At 47.3% G+C, this 24,070-nt stretch overlaps 1 protein-coding gene across 3 annotated transcripts; it reads left to right on the forward strand.

Annotated features, from left to right (window-relative positions):
* Window positions 1–1,581: 1,581 nt before the first annotated feature.
* LOC107385784 (rootletin) lies at window positions 1,582–24,050 on the forward strand. 3 transcript variants are annotated; one of them, XM_015959890.3, is made up of 37 exons: window positions 1,582–1,719; window positions 5,951–6,077; window positions 6,153–6,298; window positions 7,658–7,849; window positions 7,927–8,010; window positions 8,083–8,174; window positions 9,236–9,401; window positions 9,477–9,583; window positions 9,671–9,898; window positions 10,517–10,607; window positions 10,687–10,773; window positions 10,840–11,052; window positions 11,342–11,541; window positions 11,618–11,800; window positions 12,150–12,294; window positions 12,368–12,514; window positions 12,720–12,950; window positions 13,062–13,255; window positions 14,094–14,221; window positions 14,317–14,486; window positions 14,553–14,732; window positions 14,807–14,941; window positions 15,045–15,188; window positions 17,103–17,341; window positions 17,413–17,572; window positions 17,646–17,813; window positions 17,888–18,311; window positions 18,769–18,932; window positions 19,012–19,132; window positions 19,212–19,375; window positions 19,724–19,939; window positions 20,052–20,276; window positions 20,344–20,493; window positions 20,575–20,775; window positions 20,854–20,985; window positions 21,997–22,170; window positions 23,799–24,050. In XM_015959890.3, the coding sequence occupies exons 3-37, from the start codon at window positions 6,161–6,163 to the stop codon at window positions 23,907–23,909; spliced, it is 5,904 nt and encodes a 1,967-aa protein (XP_015815376.3). In that variant the 5' UTR covers window positions 1,582–1,719; window positions 5,951–6,077; window positions 6,153–6,160; the 3' UTR covers window positions 23,910–24,050. The 3 variants fall into 3 exon arrangements, with proteins under 3 accessions (XP_015815376.3, XP_015815375.3, XP_054604898.2); XM_015959889.3 differs by lacking the exon at window positions 1,582–1,719 and adding an exon at window positions 5,551–5,735; XM_054748923.2 differs by lacking the exon at window positions 1,582–1,719 and adding an exon at window positions 5,551–5,735 and having other exon boundaries at window positions 20,088–20,276.
* The last annotated feature ends 20 nt before the right edge of the window (window positions 24,051–24,070 follow it).

Consider the following 24,070-nt stretch of genomic DNA (forward strand, 5'->3'; position numbering starts at 1 on the left):
GTCCACATGTAGTGACAGGAAGGAGCTCCAGCTCAGGGCTTTGTCTTTAGTGATGAGGGTGTTGGCCTACAGTCAAAGGACCATGATACTGGCTGAGATCCTGGATCCAAGTGGTTGGAAGGAGCTTCAGTGCGGGGTAGATACTCAGCCTGATGAGGTGAAGAGCGCTGTGGGATAAGCTCTGGTGAAAAAGCTAGAGCAGGTGCTGAGGTTGATCTTGCTTCCTTGACTCAAAATGAGAAGTCTGTGGTCACCAACTTGGTAAAAATTGATGCAGCCCTTATATTTGACGCACAAATGAAGATGGTGGTCCGGTTTTTTAATGTTAGACGGCTTTCCAAGATGAATTCTCTCTTGTCAAGAGTCCGTCTGGAAACTGGTCCATGCTTTCATCATGTCCCGCCTTGACTATTGTAATGCTTTGTATGCTGGGCTGAGTCAGGCAGCAACTTCACGGCTCCAGCTAGTCCAGAACTCTGCGGCCAGGTTCCTGACCAGTACAAGAATGGGGGACCACATCGCTCCAGTGCTGCATTCTCTGCACTGGCTCCCGGTGTTTTATCGAGCCACATTTAAGATTTCGCTCCATGTTTTCAGGGTTTATCTGGCTGAACTGCTGCAGCGGCGTGTCCCTGCTCGTGCCCTTCGATCTGCTGAGCAGGAGCTGCTGGAGGCTCCCAGCTCCAAACTGAGATCAAGGGGAGACATGGCCTTCTCAGTAATGGCCCTACACTGTGGAACGAGGTCCCCCCTGACAGTGAAGCAAGCACCTTCTCTTCAGGACTTTCAGTCACATCTTAACACCCACTTTTATCGGCTGGCTTTCCCCCAACATTGAAACTGGCTTTTACATTTTTATAATTTCTATCGCACAGTTTTTAATCGCGTTTATTTGTCAATTTTTATTTTTACTGATTTTTATTCAATATGTCGTTTTTATTACTACACTGGTTTTATGTTAAGGTGGTAATTTATACATAAATAAATGATAAAGGAAATGATGTGGGAAGCTCAGAGTAGAGCTGCTGCTCCTCCACATCAAAACAAACCAGCTGAAGGTGTTCAGGATGCTCCTTCCTGGAGGTTTGCTGCTCTGGGAGCACATTTGGACCCCCCCCCCCCCCCCCCCCCCCCCCCCCCCCCAGGAGGAGCTGGAGAGGGATGGTTTCATTTGTCTGAAATTATTTTGATAATTTTGCACTGATTAGCCTCACCTTTAATGAAAAATAATAGTTTGGCTTCAAATCTTTTCACATAAAAAATCCAATAGTTGAACCTTATTGCTTGTTAACCCTTATTGTTTAAATTGACAAATGTCATGAACAGATTTGGCTTTCTCATAGGATAAAAATAAAAGGAAATCCTACCTGAACAGACCACGAGACACTAATATAAATAAATGTCTAAAAGGATCATCTGAGTGAGTTTTATCATCTAACCAGATAGAAATGAAAGATTTTAGACAGCTGAACACACTGATATGATGATAATTTACAGTTGATAAAGTTGTATGAAGACGGCTGGGATGGGTTTGTGGATGATGACAGCAGATCTGCGGGAACTGGAAGTCCCTCCCCGGAACACGCGGCATGTAGAAGCCTTGCGAAGAAGGCGACATGGTGGCAGGCCGTCCAACTGCAGCTGAAGGCTTTCCTTCTCTTACTGGACTAGAAAGCCTCCCAGAGGGCAGATGAAGCCTCAGCAGAGCGATAAAAGGAGGTGAGACGTGACTTTCAGCCATTTGCTGCAGTAGAAACAAAGATGCTTGGCGCATGTTTATGTTTACATCCAAAACCCGTTTACAGCTGAAGTGTTTTAAGACACACGGAGTCTGATTGGTGAAGAGTGGATTATTTCTGGATGCTGCAGAGATTTATACAGCCTCTATAACCTCTCCAAACTCCGCTCACCTTTTAAAAACTCGCGTGTTTGCTGCCTTTGAGGATGTTTGTGATAAACGAGCTTCTGTTTAACGACACAGATTAAAGAGGAAGCAGCTCGTTGCTGTTGAGCTGGTGGTGCTCAGGAAACTGTAAAAGTCCTCAAGCTAGAGGAGAAAAAGTTCAGATGATCTGTTCTGAGCAAATGTGAGGAAAAATAAACGTAAATTTCGTCAGAAGATCGTCTAAAATGCAATTCTGCAATCGTCCAGCAGAGGGCGCTGCTGATGCAACTCACACTGCACTTCTAGTTAAAAACTAGGCTGGACGATATAGAAAAAATGCATATTGGTAAAAAAAATCTAATTGATCGATATCAATAATTATTGACAATATAAATATAAATGTCCATTCATCCATTCTCTTCTGCTTATCTGGAGTTTGGTGGGGGGGCAGCAGCCTCCCAGGCCCAGACTTCCCTCTCCTCTGTCCTGCTTTGTCCCCAGCCACTTGGGCCAGCTCTGGGAGAACCCCAAGGCGTTCCCTGGCCAAGTCAAAAGACATCTCTCCAGCGTGTCCTGGGTCTTTTGCTGCCCGCTACATGTCTGTTTTGGGTTGAGATAGGGCTTGGTGAGAGTGCCTGGATCTGTGTTGAGAGGAAGTATTGACTCTAGAATTGAGCTACCTGATAGGCCATAATAGAAAAAAGAAAGGTAACTTTTTATTGAAGTTTTTATCGAACCATTTTTTTATCGCGCCATGCGTTTATGCTCAATATATATTGTTATTGAATTATTGTCCAGCCCTATTAAAAATAAATGAAGGAAGAACTTAACCTGCCAAAATCAATCAGTTAAAGGGACTTTTCGGACTTTTGAATTTCTATGCTCGCGATTGTCCCCTCAGGCCAAAAGCGTAACGGCAGCTTCAATAGTAGGCTCGTACACGAGGCGCGCATGCTGTACGTGCACACTCCTTAACGAAAATAACAGCTGAGACAGTTCCGTGTGTGTGTGTGTGTGTGGCCTGGAGGACAGAGGACAGGGGAACGCGCAGCTAATTAATTAAATAATTTGGTTCTGTACCTTTCTCTTCAGCACAGCCGACAAAGGTTTAAGATGGGTCAGTCCTCCTGCATGCTCAGATCATTCCCTTCCCTTGCTTGAAAAATTGTTCCAAAATGAAAGTTGAACCCACATCTTTTTTATCTGTGAATTCAATGTCTTTTGGCAAGTCTCAAATAAAAAATTGGGGCATCTTACTGTAAACAAATATACCATTAATGTAAAAAAGAAACTCTAAATAAACTGAGTTCACATCCAGAATCAAACCCAGGTCTTCTGCACGGGAGACAGACATCTTAAAAGGCGAGCTACACTCTAGTAACATTCATATCATCTGTAACTTTTATATCCTTGATGACAGCTGAAACAACATCAAACCAAAGAACGGTTTGGAGCGAAAATGGCTATTTTGTTGCTAATTTGCAGGAAATATCTAGAAGAAAGTTCTACAGAAAGTAGCTAAGGGTCCTCAGAAATGTAGCTAGCTTCATCACTAGGCGTTAGGAACAGCGACAACGTCGCTGAGTTGGCACTACCTCTCTCTCTGCTGCTAAAGCTACTGATAGCAAATGCTACGGGCTATGCCTGAGCATGAACGCGCATGAAGCAGCCTGCTCGACCCGAGCATCTCTCTTTTTCTGTGATTTTACAGAAAAACAGGCAATCACAGTAAAAATGCCAGGGCTCATTCTACAGGACCAGGGCATTGCAGGAGAATGTATGAAGAAGACATTTATTATTTCTATACATGTTTTGGCTGTCACACTTCCATAATGCCCCTTTAAGAACTAAAATAAAATAAGTGGAAAAAAATAAAACGTTTCGTCAGTTTTGGTAGATTATACGGTGCCCCTCTGGTGACATTGAGGAAAAAAAATGATCCGTGGTCACAAGTTTTTTTTTTTCCCTCAATGTCACCAGACGGACACCGTAGGATCAGTCCTCTATATAGCTACTTATTAGTCTTTTAATTAAATTACTTAACCATGCACATTGACTACGTTTGTTTGTTTGTTTATTTATTTATTTTGCTTTGAATAATTGTGCAGTAGTTGAAGAATTGTTTTGTAAAAAAAAAACTCAATATTTTTGATGAAAACTATTATTTCCTGTTTGATCATTTGAAGCTTTAGGAAGCATTTCAAATAAAAAGTAAAAAAAGTTGATCATCAGGTTGTGGGTTATTGAAACAGGATTAAAACTAGACACAAATACAATAATTAAACACTAGCGTTAGGAAACCCACAGAGAAAATCACAAGTGAACCACTAACCTAAATATATTAGTTTTCTATCTGATGATCTGATTTTACGTATTTGATTCTGAAAGTTCCATTTATTACATTTAAAGAAAAATCTTATTTATGTCAGAGGAGAACATGACAAAGATGATGAAGCAGTGGCTGTTAAGTTCAGTTCATTGAAGCCCTGTTGTGTGTGTGTGTTTTAATTGATGTCTTTGGGTTATTTAAAGAGACACCATGCAACTTTTTCATATTTTAAACCCTTTTCCTGAGCCAGTATGAGCTAAAATGACCCTTTAAAGGGTTGATGAAAGGCCACCCAGTCCCTATCGCCCCCTGTCGACAGAATATTCCACTTGCAACTTCAGAGTGCCGGTCTGATCTGTTGAGACTTAGAAAAAAATGGAGCTGGCAAACCTGGTGCTGCAATCTGCTTCCAGCTGATTTTCTGCACGTTTTAGATCATGAACACAGCTGATTTGTTTAATTTAGTGATGAATCTCTCCTGTAGACCCTAATGAAGGCTGGGAGACGTCTCAGTTGTTGGATTAAGGTGTTTAAAAGATGAAGGAAACAGACGAGGGGGTGCTTAAAGCAAGCCACAACAGCTTAATCCCTTTTAAAATGTTATTTTTGGTTTTGGTCCTAGGAGAAATAATAATTACACGACATGAAAAGAAAAAAACAACTGTGAAATAATAAGTGTCCAAATTCTTCTAAGTGTTATTAAATATATGTTTATGTTTCTTAATTATGTTCTTTTTATTTTAAACAAAAGATAATTTACTGGACAAAAAAACATCTCTCAACCTGATTTCTGGTGATCGGTATCAACCACAGAAACATTCGTGTTGGTTGACATTTAATAATGAATAAATTATTTTTCATCAGTGTCTGTATTCATGACGGAGCTCAAACACAGCAGACCTGCAGGAACGTTATAAATAAATACAAACAACCAGATAAAGTGCCGTTTTAGTGTCAGACGCCGTTTTCATTATTCTCTCTTTTAGAGGTTTTACTGGTGTGAGCTCTACGATGAGTTAGTGAGGATGTGATGCCATTTAGGAACAACGCTGACTCAGGTCCTGTTTAAAAGCCCGCTTTTCTCGTTGGTGTCTTGTTGTTGAGCAGCAGGAGTCTGTGGAGGGTTTTGTTGGGATCAGTGATTGTGTAGAGGAGGAGGAGGAGGAGGAGGAGGAGGAGGAAGAGGAGGAGGAAGGGGTGTGCACTTTAAAACCTGCTAATCCTGCCGTCCCCAATCTCAGTCTGAGAGTCCAGGAGGACGAGACCGGACAACTCACTCAGCTCTGCAACTATACCTTCCTTTTGAAGCAGCAAATAACAAAATCAAAGTGTCGACTGTTTTTACTTTTTTTAGAACCTTCTGGAAATGAAAAGACAACATTTCTATGAAATCATTTAGTTTGTGATGATTTCCTCTGAGTTAATCCTATTTTCCTGGAGGGTTTTAAAAATAGCTCCTCCACGATGAGCGCTGCAGAAAACTCTGACGGCGACTCCAACAAGCTGGAGTCCGTGATCCAGGTGAGAGTGTCTCTGCGGCTGCTTCGCCTCACCTGGTCCGTCTCCTAACGTGCTGACACGGTGGTGTGAGGATGCTTGTTTGCACTGTGCATGTTCCTGCGTGTGTTTTCATTAGGCTGCATTTTAGAGTTCCTGCTGGGACGCCACTTGTGGCTGTGGTGAAAAACACAACACGTTTAATTCCCTTATGTGTGTGTGTGTGTTCTGTTCATCAGCGTTTGGAAGAGAGTGTCCTGTCTGAGGAGAAGAGGCTGACGGTCCGAGGACCTTCACCTGATGCCCCCCCCACCTGTCTGCCAGCACGAGTGCGTGAGATCGTCACGAAGAACCTCACGGACGGCGGTGAGTGTCGAGTTTGTTTTCTGGAAATGTCCTCCTGTCCTTATTTGATTTGTGTGCTTTGTCTCATCTGAGCAGCAGGAGCCATGTCCGCCTCGGTCATGTCCCTCCAGGAAGAGAACCGGGTTCTGCAGGGGGAGCTGGGCCGGCTGGAGGACCTGCTGGCTCACAGCCGAGCAGACCGAGATGAGCTCGCCATCAAGTATGGGGCGATCAGCGAGAGGGTGAGGACAGTCAGCTGCCTCTCACGATGAAACAGTCAGAGCAGCGTTATAATAAACCTCCTCAGGTGTTCCACGAAGGAGGTGTTGGGGAACTCTCTCCTTCTCTTTTTTGTTACTTCTTTGTTTTCTCTCTTTGTCTGAGATATGCGAGTCTCCCAGGTGACGGGGGCTGGAATGAACTGAAGTGGAATGTTGCCATGGCTTCTGTTGCCATGGGTGACCGTAAACAGGGGCTTCATGACTGAGAGGAGGGATGTGGTGGGTGGGTGTTGGTATCCGTGACTCCTTTTTAGGGTTGAACACTAGCAAGACGAGCGTTCAAACATCTGAACTCTAAAAGCAATTTCTCTCATATTAAGCAGTCTGTGGGTTGGCTTTCCGTATTCTTTGTAATATCCGTCATTTGATAAGAACTTCACTATTTTAAGGAAGTAGAAGGTTGAAGTAGTTCATTGGTCCGTATGCCCTGCTGTGAATCTGATGTAAAGGTCTGTGCAATTGCAGTTTCACCGTGACTTTAGTTTTTTGACAGTTTTATGAGCTTAAGTCAATGACGCAAGGCTTTTATTAAAGTTTTAAGTAGTTCCTGAATCAAAAAATGTCCAAAATACAAAATAAAAGGGCTCTTTCTGTCTGTATAGGAGGACAGCCTCATTCCGTGTAGTCACGGTCAACGACTGCTGTGCTCTGAGCTCCTAAGACCTTCCAGAAGCTTTTTGTATTGACATCATGCACACTAATTTACCATAGTTAAATAAAGTCTAATTAATAATTAACCCTACAAAATTAACAATAGTTGTTGTTGGGCATCCAGGAGAGAGCAGAGCGTGTCTTTGCTAGTGGAAGCTAACAGTTAGCATTAGCAACTCTGCCACACAGCAGAACTCCTTCAGGCTTGTGTTATTCTTGGAGATAAAACATAAATATTGAATTTTTTACCCAAAACAGAAGAGCAAGCAAAGGCAGCTGAAGAGTCTCGTTGCTGTTAGCCAATCAGAGGGCAGACGTTTGCGTGTCACGAAAATAACATTTGAAGATTCCAAATCCTGCAAGTTTCTTGACAGCACCTGAAGTCTGTGTGTACAAAGTAGCTTTAACCAGGGGCGTGTCCAGGGAGCGGCCTGGGGTAGCACATGCCACCCTTGGAATCTGATCGGCCACCCCAGGCGACACCACACTAATTTACCTTTAAATAGGCTTTTCATTGTCCTAAAAAGGCTTGGAGGTAAACCAAAAATAGCATAACCATTGGTGCCACCCATGCACAAAGTTTTGCCTCACCCGGGCCACCCCATTTTAAAAGATCTGGACACGCCACTGGCTTTAACCCCCCGCCTCTCGTCTTAATTGTAACTGCAGCTGGAGCAGGTGCTGCGCTTTGAGACGGGAGAGGGTGACCAGGATTCAGCCGAGACCCGCAGCCTCGCTCAGCAGAACGTGGATCTGCGTAGACGGCTGGACGAGGAGCAAGCCGCCTACAAACGTAAACTCGCTGCCTACCAGGAGGGGCAGCAGAGGCAGGCGCAGCTCGTTCAGAAGCTGCAGGCTAAGGTACGCAGAGGTCATTCACACGCTGCTGTAGTCCTAGTGAGGTGAGCGCGCTGCTGATAAACATCCTGTTGCTTCAGGTGCTTCAGTACAAGAAGAAATGTGGAGATCTGGAGCAGGTGTTACAGGAGAAATCTGCAGAGTTGGAGAAGCGCAGCGTGACTGTAGGTTGCCTTCATCTTAGCACATTTCTGTCATATTTGAGCCAAACAGTATAAATGAAGTTTTCTTTTTAGGGCTGCAGCGAAACCTCAAACGGCCATGTTCAGGACGGAGCAGGCAGCACCCTGGAGGAGGCTCTGATCCGTCTGGAGGAGGAACAGCAGAGGTGACTGTGATGGGAGGGCTGGACCCAAACTCCTGATCGTCGGGAGCCTAATTAGAGACACTTTAGCTCAGAGGAGTCCAAACGATTCAATACAAGGGCTAAAATCCTCAGAGACCACAAAAAATATGAAGATTTTGTATTTAACAAGTGCAAAAAATTTCTTATGGTGAAAATTCTATTGTACATTTTTATTGGATGTACATCAACAGCCTGCTGAAGGGAAGGGGGCGGGGGGGTCAGAGGGCTGCACATGGCCCCTAGGCCGCTCTTTGGTCCAGCCTGCTTTAGCTACTGCTCTCAGATCAGTGTACGTGAGACTGTATCGATTAAAGTTTTTATTCTGGTTCACTAAAAAATATCATTTATCATTTAACTTCAAATGTCTTTAATATTCACTGACTGGTCCACAAGAAACAGAAATGTTGAAGGCATACTTTTTCATATTTTAAGTCATATTCTTGAGCCAGTATGCGCTAAAACGAACCTTTATAGAGTTCATGATTTGTCAGTCAGACCCCTGCAGCCCTTTGTGGCCAGAATACTGCATTTGCAACTTCAGAGTGCTGGTCGGTAAACTGCAGACATTGAGCTGACATACCTGGTGCCGCAGTCTGCTTCTAGCATGTTTCCTGCATGTTTTAGATCATGAACACAGCTGATTTGTTTAATGTAGTGACGAATCGCTCCTGTAGACACTAATGAAGGCTGAGGAGACGTCTCAGCTGTTAGATTAAGGTGTTAAAAAGAAGAATAAACAGCGAGGAGAGGAGTTTCACTTTTGCTCGGACAGCAGATAATTAATAACGGACACTAGGGGGTGCTAGAAGCAAGCAAAATTGCCAAGTGTGCATTTTAGGCAAATCTCTCACATCGTCTAGTTAAACATTCTCTACTGAATACATTACCCACAATGCACGTTTACACCCTGGCTGTAATAGTTTAGAGGATTCCTGCAGGATTCTTTTATGACGGTTACACTCATAACTGGCGTGAGACGCGAGTAGAGGATTAACGTTTGTGTTCTAAACCGGTTTTTCCGTGGATGTGACGATGTCGTTCAGGAGCAGCAGCTTGTCTGCTGTGAACGCCATGATCCGGGAGCAGTTGGAGCAGGCCGGCTTAGCCAACGAGGCTCTCAGCCAGGACATCCGCAGACTCACCGCTGATTGGACGAAAGCCAGAGAGGAGCTGGAACAAAAGGAGTCGGACTGGAGGAGAGAGGAGGAGGTGTGAGGGAGGGGAGACTTTTCTGGCTCCCTTCTAAATAAACAAATAAGAATGAATGTTTTTCTCCATAACCAGTCCTTCCACAGCTACTTCAGCAGCGAGCACAGTCGACTCCTGGTGCTGTGGAGGCAGGTGGTCGGGTTCAGGAGGCACGTCTGTGAGCTGAAGAGCTCCACTGAAAGGTAAACGACCAAAACAGCACGACGAACTGAAACCCAAGTCTGCTCCTCCTGATCTGATGGTTGACTCCTGTCTGCGTGTGTCCGAAGGGACCTGTCGGACATGCGTAATGAGCTGGCTCGGACGTCCCACTCGGCTCAGGTGTCCCTCACCAGTCTGTGCGCCTCTCTGGACGGTCGGATGGGAGGAGCTGCTCTGGCCCTGGAGCGGGAGAAGACTCTGAGGGTCCAGCTGGAGCAGCAACTCCGAGACCAGGTGGTGGAGATGATGAACTTCCAGAGCAGATCGGACACAGAGAAGAGTGAGCTGAGCGCCAGGTCAGAGGGACGGAGAGGAGGAGGAGTTTAAAGTGTTTCTGGATGGGTGGGCTGGTCTCTGACAGCTTGAGCGTTACACACCTCTAGAAACAGAACTCGTAATTAGACACATTAACTAGTTAGTAACGGGTTAGAGAAAGCACTTGTGGTCTAATTTTCAGGCTTCTTTTGGCGTTCTGAATAACTTGCATGAAATCTAAAATGCCCACTGCTCTGATTCTCACTTCCTGATTATCCTTTTGATTTATGAAACTTTTAGGAAGTTTAAAAAAATCTAGAAAAACCACCAATATGTAAAAAACGTGTTTTTAAAAGCCGTTGTCTGAAAGGATTCAGTCACACGTTCTCTAAACAAAGATCAAATGTCCTCCTCCACTTAGATTTTAATCTTAAAGAATTAAATCAGTTTTATTTTAGTTTAAATGGAATATAGTTATTAATGAACATAATTTAGCTTTGATGAAAACCCTTAGAAAAATGTTTTAGAGGTACTTTTTCACCCATTGTCCTTTTGCTCCCTGTAGCTTTTAGTAATTAATCCTAATTGCTGCATAAACAATTTACTAACATTTATTGTAAAAAAAATAGTATATATATTTTTTTTTGTCGCTCTGCCAGGTTGTCGGATGCGGTGCGAGAGTGTGAGAGGATAAAGATCCAGATTTTGGAGAAAGAAAATGAAACGATGTCTCTGAGGAGGAGGCTGGAGGTGAGGGCGCGGTTCTGATGGCGGCAGCCGTTTCCTTCTGATGCTTCTGTGCCTCCTTCATCCGTTTCCTCTCCTTCAGGAGCAGAGCAGCAGTGATGAGACCGACTTACAGCTGATGAAAACTCTCTCCGAGTCTCTGTTGGACACGCTGCGGGACATCGCACAGGTATGAAACACTTCCCACACGCAGCTGGGAGCGTCACTGGGATCTTTACGTGTGTCTGGTTCCCAGACGGTCCTGTCAGAGGGAGATTCGTCCTCAGAAGCCGATCAGGACGACTCTGTGGCTCCGCTGCTGGCTCTGATCTGCGACTCCTCCCCTCGCTGCTCGTTGTCTCCACGGAGACCGACATCGCCGCATCAGTCCTCCAAGTTGCCTCTTGTCCCTGACGCAGCACTGTCCGCTCTCCGCTCGCTCGTCTCAAACAGAACGCTGCAGCTGCAGGTGACGGGTCGCTTTAGAAGGCACGCGCATATTTATAGCCTAGATGTTACCCGTGAGTTTGTGTTTCTGGTGTGAGGTGCAGCAACAGAAATGCCTTTTCGACTTTGCGATAGATGTTTTGTCAGAAGTTGGTGATAAATTCTTAAATTTTGTACCTTTTTTTTAGACAGTAAGCATTTAAATCACAATAAGTCTGAATCAGAAAGAGATCAAACCAATAACACATTTTTAAATCTAAATGTTTGCATAAAACATCATCATCATCATCCCGTTGAATTCTGGTTTCCAGGATGTTCGAGGTCGTCTCCTCTCTGCTCAGTCCTCTGTGCAGCAGTTACGAAAGCAGCTTTCAGAGTCCGACGTGGCTAAAAGAGACGCAGAGCAGCGAAACCTGACGCTGCAGCGAGAAAAGGACGCAGCTCAGAGAGAACGGGAGGTCGTGCAGAGAGAGAAGGAGCGTCTGAAGCAGGAGAGGGATGCACTGACCAGGTCACGATCTGCTCCTTATCACTCCACCCCGCGGGTGTTTTTAATCCTAACTCTAGAGTGTATTCCCTGCATGCAGCGAGAAGGTAAACCTGGAGAGAAATGCTCAGGCAGCAGAGAGCAGCAACCAGATCCTGCAGATGGAGTTGGAAAGGCTTCAGCTCACGGTGGCGTCTGCGCAGCGCGAGCGAGAACACGAGAGGGAGGAGAAGGAGGCTGCAGCTCAGGAGAGAGACCGGGCAAAGGCTGAGGCTCAGAGGATGTAAGAAGGCTGATTGATAATGATTTAATCAGTGTGATGCAGACGCTAATCCACACGGGTCGGTGCAGTCAGCAGGTTGTCCAAGTCTTCCTGCTCAAATACCAACACCTCCTGCATATATGAGCAAATCAGATCAGTGTAATCATCTCGAGTCATCCAGTGATGATAAACCGAACTTTATCAGATGTGAAAGCAGCCAAAACGATTCAAATCTCTGAAGATCCAGTTGAACAAAAGTAAGTCCCGATGCTTGGGAGCAAATGGAAAGAGATGGTTTAAAAGCTTTGCATCCATGTAGATTTAAAGGAAAACCTATGCCTCGTTTCCTGATATACATTTCCTGATTCAGACAGAAGCAGTGGGACCAGAGTGAGAGTCGAGCCTCGGCTCAGCGTGGAGAGCTGTCTGCAGTGAGGGAGACTCACCAGAAGGGGGAGGTGGAGAGGTATCTGCTGGAGAAGGAGAAGGCCCAGCTGTGCGAAGCACTAACCCGGGTGAGAAGAACACTGCACTTGTTCTTATTTAAGCTCTGGGTGTTCTGCGTCTGACTCCTGTGTCTCCGTCCAGGCTGAAAGCAGCAACCGGGACCTGTCCCTGCAGCTCAGCAAGCTGCAGTCTGAGGACGCAGCTCTCAGAGACTCTCTGACAAAGATGGCAGGTATGAACGAGGTCATGGCTCAGGACAAATCAAAGCTCAACACCTACATCCTCCAGGTGAGATGGCTGCAGGACGTTCAGATAGCGTCCTGTTTACTGAAGGGTTTTTATCCATCTGCATTAAGAACTTTTAGTTTGTTTGAATCTAGCCTAATTTTTGCGTTCGGTTGAAACTGAACGCAAACTTTTAGATTGAAAGTTTTCTAGAGCAAATAAAAACACGATATTTTTAAAAACGATCTTCGTTCCCTCGGACTCGCAGCTCGAGGAGGAGAAGTCCACCCTGCAGGCTCAGAAACGCGAAGCGGAGCAGGAGAAGCTGACCATCAGGGACGAGCTGGTTCGGCTGGAGCAGGACCGGCTGGAGCTGGAATCTGCTCGCATCACGCTGCAGCAGTCTCTGCAGGATGCCGAGCTGAGCCGGATGGGGCTGGAGGCGGAGCTGCAGAGCCTCAGGGCTGAGAGACTCCAGCTGCAGGAGAGAGTCACCCAGGTAGAGATCCTCCTCCAGTGGAGGCGTCTCTCTGACCTCCCATGGACACGTTCCAATCCTAAAAGAGTTCATTAGTATCTTCAGGTACTTTTTTTTTTCGTTTATCCTCAGCTCTGTGGTGAGGTGTCGTCTCTGGACTCAGAGCTCAGTCTGGCTCGGGCGGAGGGTCAGAGGAGCGAGGCGGCCCTGGAGGAGGCCGGGCGCAGTCGGGCAGAACTGTCCCGGGACAAAGCAGCTCTGGTGGTTCAGCTGACGGCGTCGGAGAGAGAAAACACGCTGCTGTCGGAGGAGCTGGCTGCCGTCAGGTGTGTGCCATGTACACGTTGCCTTGGTTACCTGTCAGTGTAGGCTGTAGACATCTATCAGTTTAGAATAATAAAAAACAGAGGCGGTGGTTTACAACACCAACTTTCTGCCATCTATAATCCAGTTTTGAGATCCCTTCCCAGATGCCTCAACGCCCACGCATATTGTGGGCCATCTGACCTCAGGAATTCACATGATAGGGTGGGGCCAGGCTTCACAATGAGCCCACCCGAAACTCTGGCTGAATAGGACCCACACCCACCCTCACACCTTGGCTCATGTGTTTATGTAGAAGATCATCAGGGGGTCTTTTGTTCCCTCTTCGGGGGGAAACTCCCACTGGGTTTAAATCTGGGACTCTCCACCATTTGACCTTAGAACTGAAGAAGCCTCTCGGATGAGAGGTGAAACGTCTTCAAGCAAGAAGTCCAGACGCTTTTCTTTCAAAGCTCCTTAGACTGCAATGACCTGGATGACTGAGAACCTTCACAGACAATAATAAAAAACAACGTCCCAGTGTGACCGCAATAACAACACAGTAATGTGAGCGTGTCTGTAGATCAGAGGTTTTAGAGCCATGCTGGTTCAGCTTGAAGCTGCTCCAACCTGCTTATTTCATTTTGATCCAGTAGAAACCAAAAATAAAATCATTTCTAATATCTTTGTTGAACTGAAACTTTGACTGGTTTCTAGTTGTTTTCTGGAAGTGACAAGTTAAAACGAGTCAAGTTACTAAATCAAATTTTTGATCTTTTTAGATTCTGGCTTTGATGTATTTTTTTTATCTAATGTCCGACTTGGTTTGGCTTTCACTCGTTTTATCATTCTGACCTTTAGGTCGGAGCGAGAGTCCCTGGAGACGGGTCTGTTTGACGTCCAGCAGCAGCTCGCTCAGGCGGAGTCCCACAGAGAGCAGCTGGAGACGGAAAACCAAAACCTCCGGGTCCGCTGTGAGGCGGCTGCAGGTGAGCAGAGATCCCATCTCCAGCTGGTCGAGCACAACATGAAGTCTGTGACTCCACAGAAGGACAACTGTTGGTTTTTTCCTCTGGACGTCCAGCTGAGTTGAAGCGAGAACGAACGGACGGTGAGAATGCTGCCGCTCAGGCCGAGCGAGACAAACAGATCCTGGGTCAGACCCTCAAGGCTGCTCAGCTGGAGGCCCAGCAGGCGTTACGGAAGGCCGTGTCCGAGCACCAGGAGGAGGTGGAGAGACTGCTGTCGGAGAAGGTGAGACTGTTCACCACCACCTACAGATCTGGCTTCATGTGTAAACTGTTGCTGATTTCTACACAGGAAGTCGTGCGTCGCAGCATGCAGGTGGAGCACGAGGCTGCTCTGAAGAGGTTCAGCCAGGAGATGGAGGATCAGCTCCACAGAGCCAAGAGAGAACGAGAGGGTCTGCAGGAGGAGCTGAGGACGCTGCATCACGACCGGGATCAGCGTTTGCTGCAGGCCGAGACCGAGAAACAGCAGGTGGGATCCGTATCACGGGGTCTGAGAGTCAAATCCTGACACCATGAAGTCTTAGTTGAGGCTCTTCTTCGTAGGCTCTTTCTCTGAAGGAGGCAGAGAAGACGGTTCTGTCTGAGCGGGTGACCGCTCTGCAGGCCGAGCTGACGGCTGCGTCTCTGGAGGCTGAGAGGATGGGCAGAGAGGCGGCTCATCACAAAGAGCAGGAACAGGTGAACGTCTTTACTTCCTCTCTGATTTTCTCTTCTTCTTGCTGCGTTTCGCAGCTCGAGGCTCGGAGACGACGACCTAAACGGAGTCTGTGTTCGGTTTTAGATCCGAGTCGGAGCTCTGACCAGTGAGCTGCTGGAGCTTCAGTCGCAGCTGGACGATGCAGCTCCTGCTCATGAACGGGAGCTCCAGAGCCTACGGGAAACCTGCGCTGACCTTCGAACACGGACTGACGCTGCTCTCAACGAGGTAGGTGATCCCATCCTAGAGATGACAATCAGCTGTAGTCACGCATTTAGACGTGAAACAAGTGGACGCAACGTCTTGTTAAAGTCAATTTTACTTTTACTAAGACGACGTTAGTTGGCTGCATGCTGGCGTAAAGGTCACAGGTCACAGCGTAAAGGTCACCGGTTCGAATCTTGAATCTTTGCCGAGTTAGCATGTTCTCCTTAGAGACTGACCGACATGTGTCGTTTGTTACCGATGGTAAACTCAACACAGACGTGGCCACAGTGTGTTAAAAACATAACAAATAAAACACAGTAACCACGGTAACACAAGCAAAAGACAGGACCGGGTAAAAATGACCACATGAAAGAAACGTAAGTACTGACAGCAATAACAAACCAACAGGATGCGTTTCTGCTCAACCGAGATTAAAAGCCAAGTTAAAAAGGTGAGTTTTTAAAAGAGACTTAAACTCATTCAGAGACTCGGCTCTCCTTATAGGCAGAGACGGTCCTGTCCCCTCAGGTCACAAGTCCTAGGAACCTCTGAAAGGAGCTGGAGCTCAGGCTCCAAACGTCTTGTGGGAACTGCTTATTCAGATAGCTAAGGAGGCGCCTGGCCATTTAAACATTTAAAAACTAAAAATAAAATCTTAAAATCAATCCTAAAATGAACAGGCAACCAGCGCAGGGAGGACAGAACAGGGGCGCTGTGCTCACGGCGCTTAATACCCGTAAGCAGACGGGCAGCAGCATTTTGCACCAGCTGCAGGCGCCGCAGCAGAGAGTTGTCCAGCCCAGGCGAGAGGTAATCAGAGCATGGATCACCTTTTCTAGGCCGCTAGATGGTAAATAGGGTTTGACCTTGCTAGGTAAGCTCAGATTATCAAAGCCAGACTGGACCGCCACACTGACCTGTTCAGACTGCTGTCAGTAAGGACTCCGAGGTTCCTGACAACAGCAGAGCTAAAGTAACTCAGAGGACCAACAGCACAGCTGCATTCTGACAGCAAGTCTGTCTTCCCAAAAACCTGTACCCCTGTTTTATCTAAATGCTCCTCCACATCGAGAGGAGCCAGGTGAGGTGGCTCGGGCATCTGGTCAGGATGCCTCCTGGTGAGGTTTTCCGGGCACGTCCAACCGGGAGGAGGCCTAAAGGTAGACCCAGGACACGTTGGAGGGACTACGTCTCTCACCTGGCCAGGGAACGCCTTGGGATTCCCCCAGAAGAGCTGGACGTGATCTCCCTCATCTGCATGCTAAATGTCACCAATAACAACATTTCTGAACCTGGATCGGTTTCTGAGCTCTGAGTTTGACCAACCATTGAATCTTAAGTCTGTACGCTGGTACACCATTAGGATGAAACATATATGCTCCTCCAGGGATTAAATACAAGACCTTACTGAGATTTAGGTGCTACCTTCCTTACGCCTGAGTAAAACCTTCTCCTCCTAAAACATCAACTTAATTTATTTGGTACAAAGACTTTTGTTCTTTTTCTTAATTTTTGGTACAAATGCCCTGATTTTTATTTATATACGTATATTTATCTTTATTTATAATTTAGCACAGGTCCCAAACCATGATACTGCCGTCTTTATGTTTCACAAATGAGCCGTGCTTTCATTTCTTATTATAAATAATAATAAAAGTGGGAAAATCTTTCCTTTACTGGGAAGTTTTTGCCCCGGCTCGGGAAAACAACCTGTTTTCTTGTTTTTCACCACAGAAGTTTTCTGATGCTAATTTCTTGGTTAAACCTGATAGATTAATTTTTGGGTTATGTCTGACTGTTTTTAGGATATTTTAGGTGATAGTTTTGCAGAAATGAAACAAAACCACCAGAGTGTCTAAACTCTCTCGTTCGTTTGGGAGAAACGCGTCTGTGATGCGTGACCATCGTGCGTAATGTGACGTTTCTGTCCTCCAGCTGGAGACGTGCAGAGCTGCTCTCTCAGCTGCTGAGGAGAGTCGGGACCAGCTGAGACGAGACTTGTTGGAAGCTGAACGTCGCCTAAGCCAAACTCGGGACTCCACAGATGCCCACAGGAGGGAGGGGGCCGAGCTGCGTCGAAGCCTCGGAGACGTCACACAGGAGAGAGACGCTCTCAGCCAGTCTAATACTCAGCTGAGTGAAACTCTGCGTAACGCTGAAACAGAGAGGATTAGGTAAGTGGAAGGAAAACCAAGATGAAGTCAACACTGGGGGGGGGAGGTTATTGTGACGCGTGTGTTGTTAGTGTGAGACGACAGTGTGAAGAGAAGGCACAAAGGCTGGCTGTGCTGGAGGAGAACCTCTCAGCCACTCAGAGGGAGGCAACGGAGCTGCGCAGCTGTCTGAGGGAGGTGGAAAGGTCCCGGCTCGAGGCCCGGAGGGAGCTGCAGGAGCTCCGCAGACAGGTAGAACTGTGTTCAGTGTGTCAGATAAACTGTGAATCAGGAGTGCGGTACCAGTTCTGGTCCTGTGTTTCAGCTCAAAGTTCTGGATGGAGAGAAGGAGCAGAAGGGGAGGGATGTGGCCGAGCTGCAGACTCGTCTGTCGCTGGAGGAGCAAAGAGAGGAGGAGAAACTCAAAGAGGTTTTTGCTCTCAAACAAAAGCTCTCTGAAGCTGAAACAGCCAGAGACTCTCTCAAGAAAGAGGTGAGAATAGAAAGATCTGGTGTTACGGGGTAACGTTTCTGTCCGGAGACTCATTGGTTTTCCCTTTTCCGAAGCTTTCGATGACCCAGAAACGTCTGGTGGAGTCTGAGTCGAGCTGGAGGAGCTGTGAGAGAGAGCTGACTGCGCAGCTGCAGGAGGCCCGAGGCTGTGAGAAGAAGCTCCAGGATGAAGCCAAGAACCTGTCGCTGCGAGCTCAGGCCACCCAGGACGTGGCGGCCCAGGCCAGCCTGCAGCTCAGCGAAGCACAGGGTCGGCTGGCCGCCACTGAAGCGGAGCTGACCCGAGCCGAGGCCTCCAGGAGGGATCTGGAGTTCCGCCTCAGCGGCCTCCAATCAGCGCTGGCGCGAATGCTGGGTATCGGTGCGAGTGGGAGGAGCTGCAGGGGGCGGAGTCCAGGAGGGAGCTCCACCTCACCTGGCAGCACATCGCGTCACCACAGCATCTCTCCACTTCGGTCTTCACTGTCGCCCCCTAAAGGTGTGTGTGTGTGTGTGTGTGTGTGTGTGTGTGTGTGAGAGAGAGAGAGAGAGAGAGAGAGAGAGAGAGAGAGAGAGAGAGAGAGAGAGAGAGAGAGAGAGAGAGAGAGAGAGAGAGAGAGAGAGAGAGAGAGAGAGAGAGAGAGAGAGAGAGAGAGAGAGAGAGAGAGAGAGAGAGAGAGAGAGAGAGAGAGAGAGAGAGAGAGAGAGAGAGAGAGAGAGAGAGAGAGAGAGAGAGAGAGAGAGAGAGAGAGAGAGAGAGAGAGAGAGAGAGAGAGAGAGAGAGAGAGAGAGAGAGAGAGAGAGAGAGAGAGAGAGAGAGAGAGAGAGAGAGAGAGAGAGAGAGAGAGAGAGAGAGAGAGAGAGAGAGAGAGAGAGAGAGAATTTAAGGGAACTCTCACTTATTCATCTGCAGCTGATTAAACTTAAACACGCAGCTCTGAATCTGATCCCAACAGAGTTTCGAGGAAGCACCCTTGACAACACATTAGGCTCCGGAGCAGTCTCACCAGAGCGAGGCAGCACGCCACTTCCTCTTCCTCACCTGGAGCTCGACGCCGATGTTCTACGAAGCGGCCTCAGAGACTTCCTCCAGGAGCTGCGGGATGCTCACAGAGCAAGGGTGACCGACCTGCACAGAACTGAGCTATCCGTCATACGAGTTTGTTACTCGTTGATGATCTTATTTTTCTGTTACGCAGGATGATGCTCGTGGCCAGCTGGGCGTGCTGCAGCGGGAGCTGGAGGAGCTGAAAGGGGAGCGAGACTCGTCTCATAGTCGCCTCGCTCAGATGCAGAAGACCATGCAGGAAATCCAAGAAGGTCTAAATGCAAACGCACAGATTTATACGAAGATTTGCCCTTGAAACCTCGTGGCATTGACGGGTGCTGCTTTGTGCAGGGAGGCGTGGGCTGGACGAGCGTCTGACCACCACTCAGATCCTGCTGCAGCAGCAGGAGGAAGCGGTGAGGAGAGGAGAACGGGAGAGGAGAGCTCTGGCAGACAGGGCAAAGGACTTGGAACGATCCCTGCAGACCTCGGAGAACGATAAGAAACACACTCAGGTACGCTCGTGCACACTCCGTGTGTTTGTGTAAAGGCTCACGCTGCAGGGACCATATGGCAGCGCTCAACAGTGGAGCTACATTCATCAGCTTAGACTGTAATGACAGCAGACGACAGACACACACTGAATGGTGCACCTCTTGTGGTGTAACGTATCAGATCTCCATGTCAAATTTGGATGCCAGCAGCAGCAGAGGCTCAGAAACACTTTGAACCAGGCGTTTTTGGGACAGTGACGTGTGATCTCAGATCCGCTGTTTTCATCCTCTTTGAGTCTTTAATTCTGCATGAACGTCGTCTCAAAAACGAGCTGCCCAGCTTTCCGTCCTGCCTCCATCTCTCTGTAGGATCAGTTGAATAAAAGTCGTGCCGCTGAGATGCGTCTGGAGGCAGAGAGGAAGCGCCTGAGGGAGGCGCTGGAGGCAGCTGAGGCTCGGGCCACCAGGGTGGAGCTGGGGAGGCGCAGCCTGGAGGGGGAGCTGCAGAGACTCAAACTGAGTCTGGGCGACCGGGAGGCCGAGAGCCGGGTCTCCCAGGAGCGCTACGACGCTCTACTGAAACAGGTAAAATAGAATATTTCACATTTTAACATAATTAGGTGGAACTGTGAGCCTTGTGTGGCCATCAGAACTCAGGTTTTCCACTTTGGGTGTCTGGTTGGTTTGCTGGTCGAAGGTCGCAGAGGGCGAAGCTCGTGTTTCTGTGCTGCAGAGGGAGGTGGACAGGCTGAACCAGGCTCTGCTCAAAGCTCAGGAGGGGGAATCGGCACTCAAAGAGAAGGCCGTGTCCCTCAGTCAGACCCTTCAGGAGGTGGCGGCTTCTCACAGCAGCACACAGAGTCGTCTACTCGCCTTGCAGAAGGCGCTGAGTTCATCTGAGCAGGACAGGAGGCTTCAGCAGGTTTGTGAGTCAGGAGGAAGGACAGAGAATCCACTGGAGACGAAAATCTAACAATTGTTTCATGTAGGAACGAATGGATGAAGCCCGAGCAGCGCTAGCCGAAGGAAAGAGGAACGTGTCGACCCTCACTGAGCGTGTGCAGAGCCTGCAGGGCGAGCTGAGCCAAAGCGAGCAGCGGCGAGAAGAACTGGAGTCGGAGCTCAGCAGCACTCAGGAGGTCCACAGAACATTCAGTGTAACAGAGAGAGCAAGGAGTTAAAAACAGAGTAAAAAACGGTTTATCTTCTGTCTCCTTCAGGCTCTACGGCAGCACTCGGTCAGTCTGGTGGAGGCTCAGCGCGGCGCCCAGGCAGCTCAAAAAGAAAAGGCCGCGGTGGAGGAGCGACTGCGCGGTCTGCAGAGAGCCGTGGCCATGTTGGAGACGGAAAAAAAAGATGCAGAAAGACAAGCCGTGAGGCTGGAGAAGGACAAGAACGCTCTGAGGAACACGCTGGATAAGGTGAGGCTTGACTTAAAAAAATAACTTTATTCATGCATTTGGGATGAGAAATAACTAACAAGTGACTCCTGATGTTAGGTCGAGCGTCAGAAGCTGAAGTCTGAGGAGGGAAGCATGCGTCTGTCTGCTGAGAAGAGTCGTCTGGACCGTTCCTTAAACACAGCAGAGCACGAGCTGCAGGAGGCGCAGCAGCAGGTCCTGATGCTGCAGGTGAGGAGGAGACGCAGATGCGGTTAAATCCAGACATGTTTAACTTTTGGGTTCCGATCAGATGTCATCACTGCCTTTAAGCTGCAACAGAATAGTTTTCTGTAGTGAGTTACTTGATTGGTGGCGTCACAGCTTTTTAGTCTCTTTCCGGAGTATTTCACTTATCCGATGGCCCCACCTAGTGGCTGACAAGCAAATCACACAAATAATTTCTCCTTCAGTTTTTTTAAGATGGCGACTTCACGTTGCTTGTTAATTTGTGTCCTTCTGTAGCCGACGAACAGCTCAAACACGTTGTTTTACAAGTTTTATTCTCATGTCGTGCTGTGTTCTCATTTATTTATATTTACTTGTCCGTGAAAAGTTCATCAACTCTGCATCAGCCGAGGTATTCCTTAGATTTGAAGCAGGTGAGCAGTAGTCCAACACTACTGGTTAGTTCTGGTCGGCGCTCAGTTTCCTATTGGATGGAGCTCTGCGGGGCAGGGGGCGTGCTTGGCACAGCACATGATGAGATGGTCACTTTTACGGATATCTGAAAACTCATGTAATTTCTGAAACTCCGGAAAGATACTTTAAACCTAAATATTTACACTCAGAACATGTTTTTACATCTTCCACTCGCAAAAATGTTAGTTTTCAGTTTTCTAATCACCATGTTGTTTGTTAGATCGACCGCAGAAATGCCATAAACAAGTAAAATAACTCTGCAGTGGTTTTCTGAGGAATTCTGGGAAAACTGTGATTACAGTGGTTTATCTCCGGCTGGTTTCGCTTCTCCTTATTTAGTCAAAGGTTTAGCAGGAGGGTGAAAATGTTTGAGCTGAATGGATCGTTTACAGCGAGTCAAACATCTGTCCGAGAAACAGGGAGCAAAGATCAATGTGGTCAAATCTAACATGGAAGAACTGTTTGGTATTCTTGTCATGGAGAAGTTTTAGGAACTTTTCTACAGAATCCAGTAACGTGTTTTCCCCTCTTTGTTGTGTGTGTGTGTGTGTGTGGTCCTAGACCCAGCTGGCTGAGCTGGAGCAGTCCCACGGTGTGTGTGAGAGTTTGGTGCGGCAGCGCGACGAGGCCCACCATGAGGCGGAGAGGCTGAGGAACAGCCTCAGAGACGTGGAGCGAACATTGGGAACCAGGGAGAGGGCTCACCGGCACAGAGTCAAAGGGCTGGAGGAGCAGGTGAGTGGGAGACAGGGTCGCAGAACACTTAACTCATTCACTGCCAGTGACGACCAAAGTTGTCATTTGCATTTTTTTTGACTGTATGGGGATCAGAACGAGCCCCCGCGCCGTGAGAACAAACATCTCAGCTCTGAAGCCGATCTTCATCTGCATACGTCACATGTCACGTGATCAGGAAGCAGACCATCCATGTGTTAGGAGATCGTTTTGGGCCGCTGCTGTAAAAAAAAAGTGAGGAGCGAACCAGAAAAGCTTCTGCCGATCACAATTCAACAACAGATTATGAAAGAACGGATAACGCTCGAAACACGCAGATTCTTCCTGATGTAAGAGGTGAGTCTCCGCTTTGTTTTGGTTGTTTTGCGTCGACGTCATCCTAGCGCGCAACGTGCTGTCACTCTTAAAAAACAGTAAAAACGACAAGAAACGCTGGCAGCGAATGAGTTAAGCTTCCTGTTTTTTTTCCCCTGCTATTGGTTGAAAGTGGAATTACAACCGACGTAAACAACCTTGACTGCTGTAACTAGCACTAACAAGCAGCTCATGCTAACACAAGCCAACTTATACTAAATATGCCACAAAGGAAAAACTTCCACGCTGTTGGACAAAAATATTATTAAAAAATATATCATTAATAACTTTATTATTATTAAGTCAAATGGCAACAAAGCTAGGTCACTATCAGTTCATGATTTTGTAGCCTCCTTCAGCTAAATGAGTGTAGGCTGCGCTAATGTTCTCTCTGGTTTTAGTCCTTTGCTTTTCATTTAAAGAAATTACTCTGTTACTTTCAGGCTTCACCACGATAACAACAACAGAGGCAAATTTCTTCTAGTCTAATTCTTGTGCTTTTTGTTTACGGTCGGCAAACTGAAAAAGCTAATTGCTAGCCTTTATATTAGCCACCAGCACAGTAAATAGCTAATGCAGGTAGCTAAGCAATTAGAGACCTCCCACCAGGGGTGGACTGGCCTATCTGGCATGCTGGCACTGTCCCGGTGGGTCGCTTAGTCAAGTGGGCTGCATGCCCAGCTTGGGCCGAAACTACTCCACAGTTGGTGATCTGCAGTACATTAGCTACATGGTAACCTGAAGCTAACGGAGATTTTCTAGGTGTTTTCAGCAAGAAAAACGCGGTAGAGCGATGACGTAGTTACCGCGTTAGCATGTAGCTAATGTCCCGCTGATCTCCGCCCATAGAGAATGAGCTGATCTGGAAGGCCAGGGCTCCTGATCGCAGCGGTCTGGCCCTGCTTGTAACTTAACAGTCCCAGTCCATATTAGATCTCACATTCGGCCTAGAGACAAGTCTGCAGGCGACAACACCCCCCACCCCCACCGCTCTACCAATGGGGAGGGCCAATGATTCGTAAAAATGCTAGGACCGAGTTTTGGTCCCAGTCCACCCCTGCCTCCCACTAGTGTTCCTACCCAAACCACAAAACTGTTAAATGCAGTTTCTACTCAGCAGAGGGCTACAGAGTGCTGTCCCAACGTGAAGTTGCTCAAGTTTATGTCTGGAGAACCACTGAAACCAGTTTGAAAGCAATAGCTTAAGTGTTAAACTCTTCCATGCAGCTTTAAAACCCCTGAGAGGATGAGTAAAAACCCGAACCTCTTCTCAGGTTTCCACCATGAAGGAGCAGCTGCTGCAGGAGATGAAACGACGACGTCCCACTCTTCCCTCATCGTTACTGTCGGCAGCTTCTGATCCAGGAATTCCCCCTGAACTCTGACTCTGCTGTTTAAATGTTACGTAGGCTTAGTCTGATTAATACTACTGTCCTTTTACAGGTGCGTTATTGATGTTTTAGAGCCGAACTGAACTGAAGCACAAATGAATACGACTGAATAAAAAACACCAGCAGACCTCTGAAGGTTGCACTGATTTTTGCGT

Source organism: Nothobranchius furzeri, chromosome 3, assembly GCF_043380555.1.
Source record: "Nothobranchius furzeri strain GRZ-AD chromosome 3, NfurGRZ-RIMD1, whole genome shotgun sequence".
NCBI lineage: Eukaryota > Metazoa > Chordata > Actinopteri > Cyprinodontiformes > Nothobranchiidae > Nothobranchius > Nothobranchius furzeri.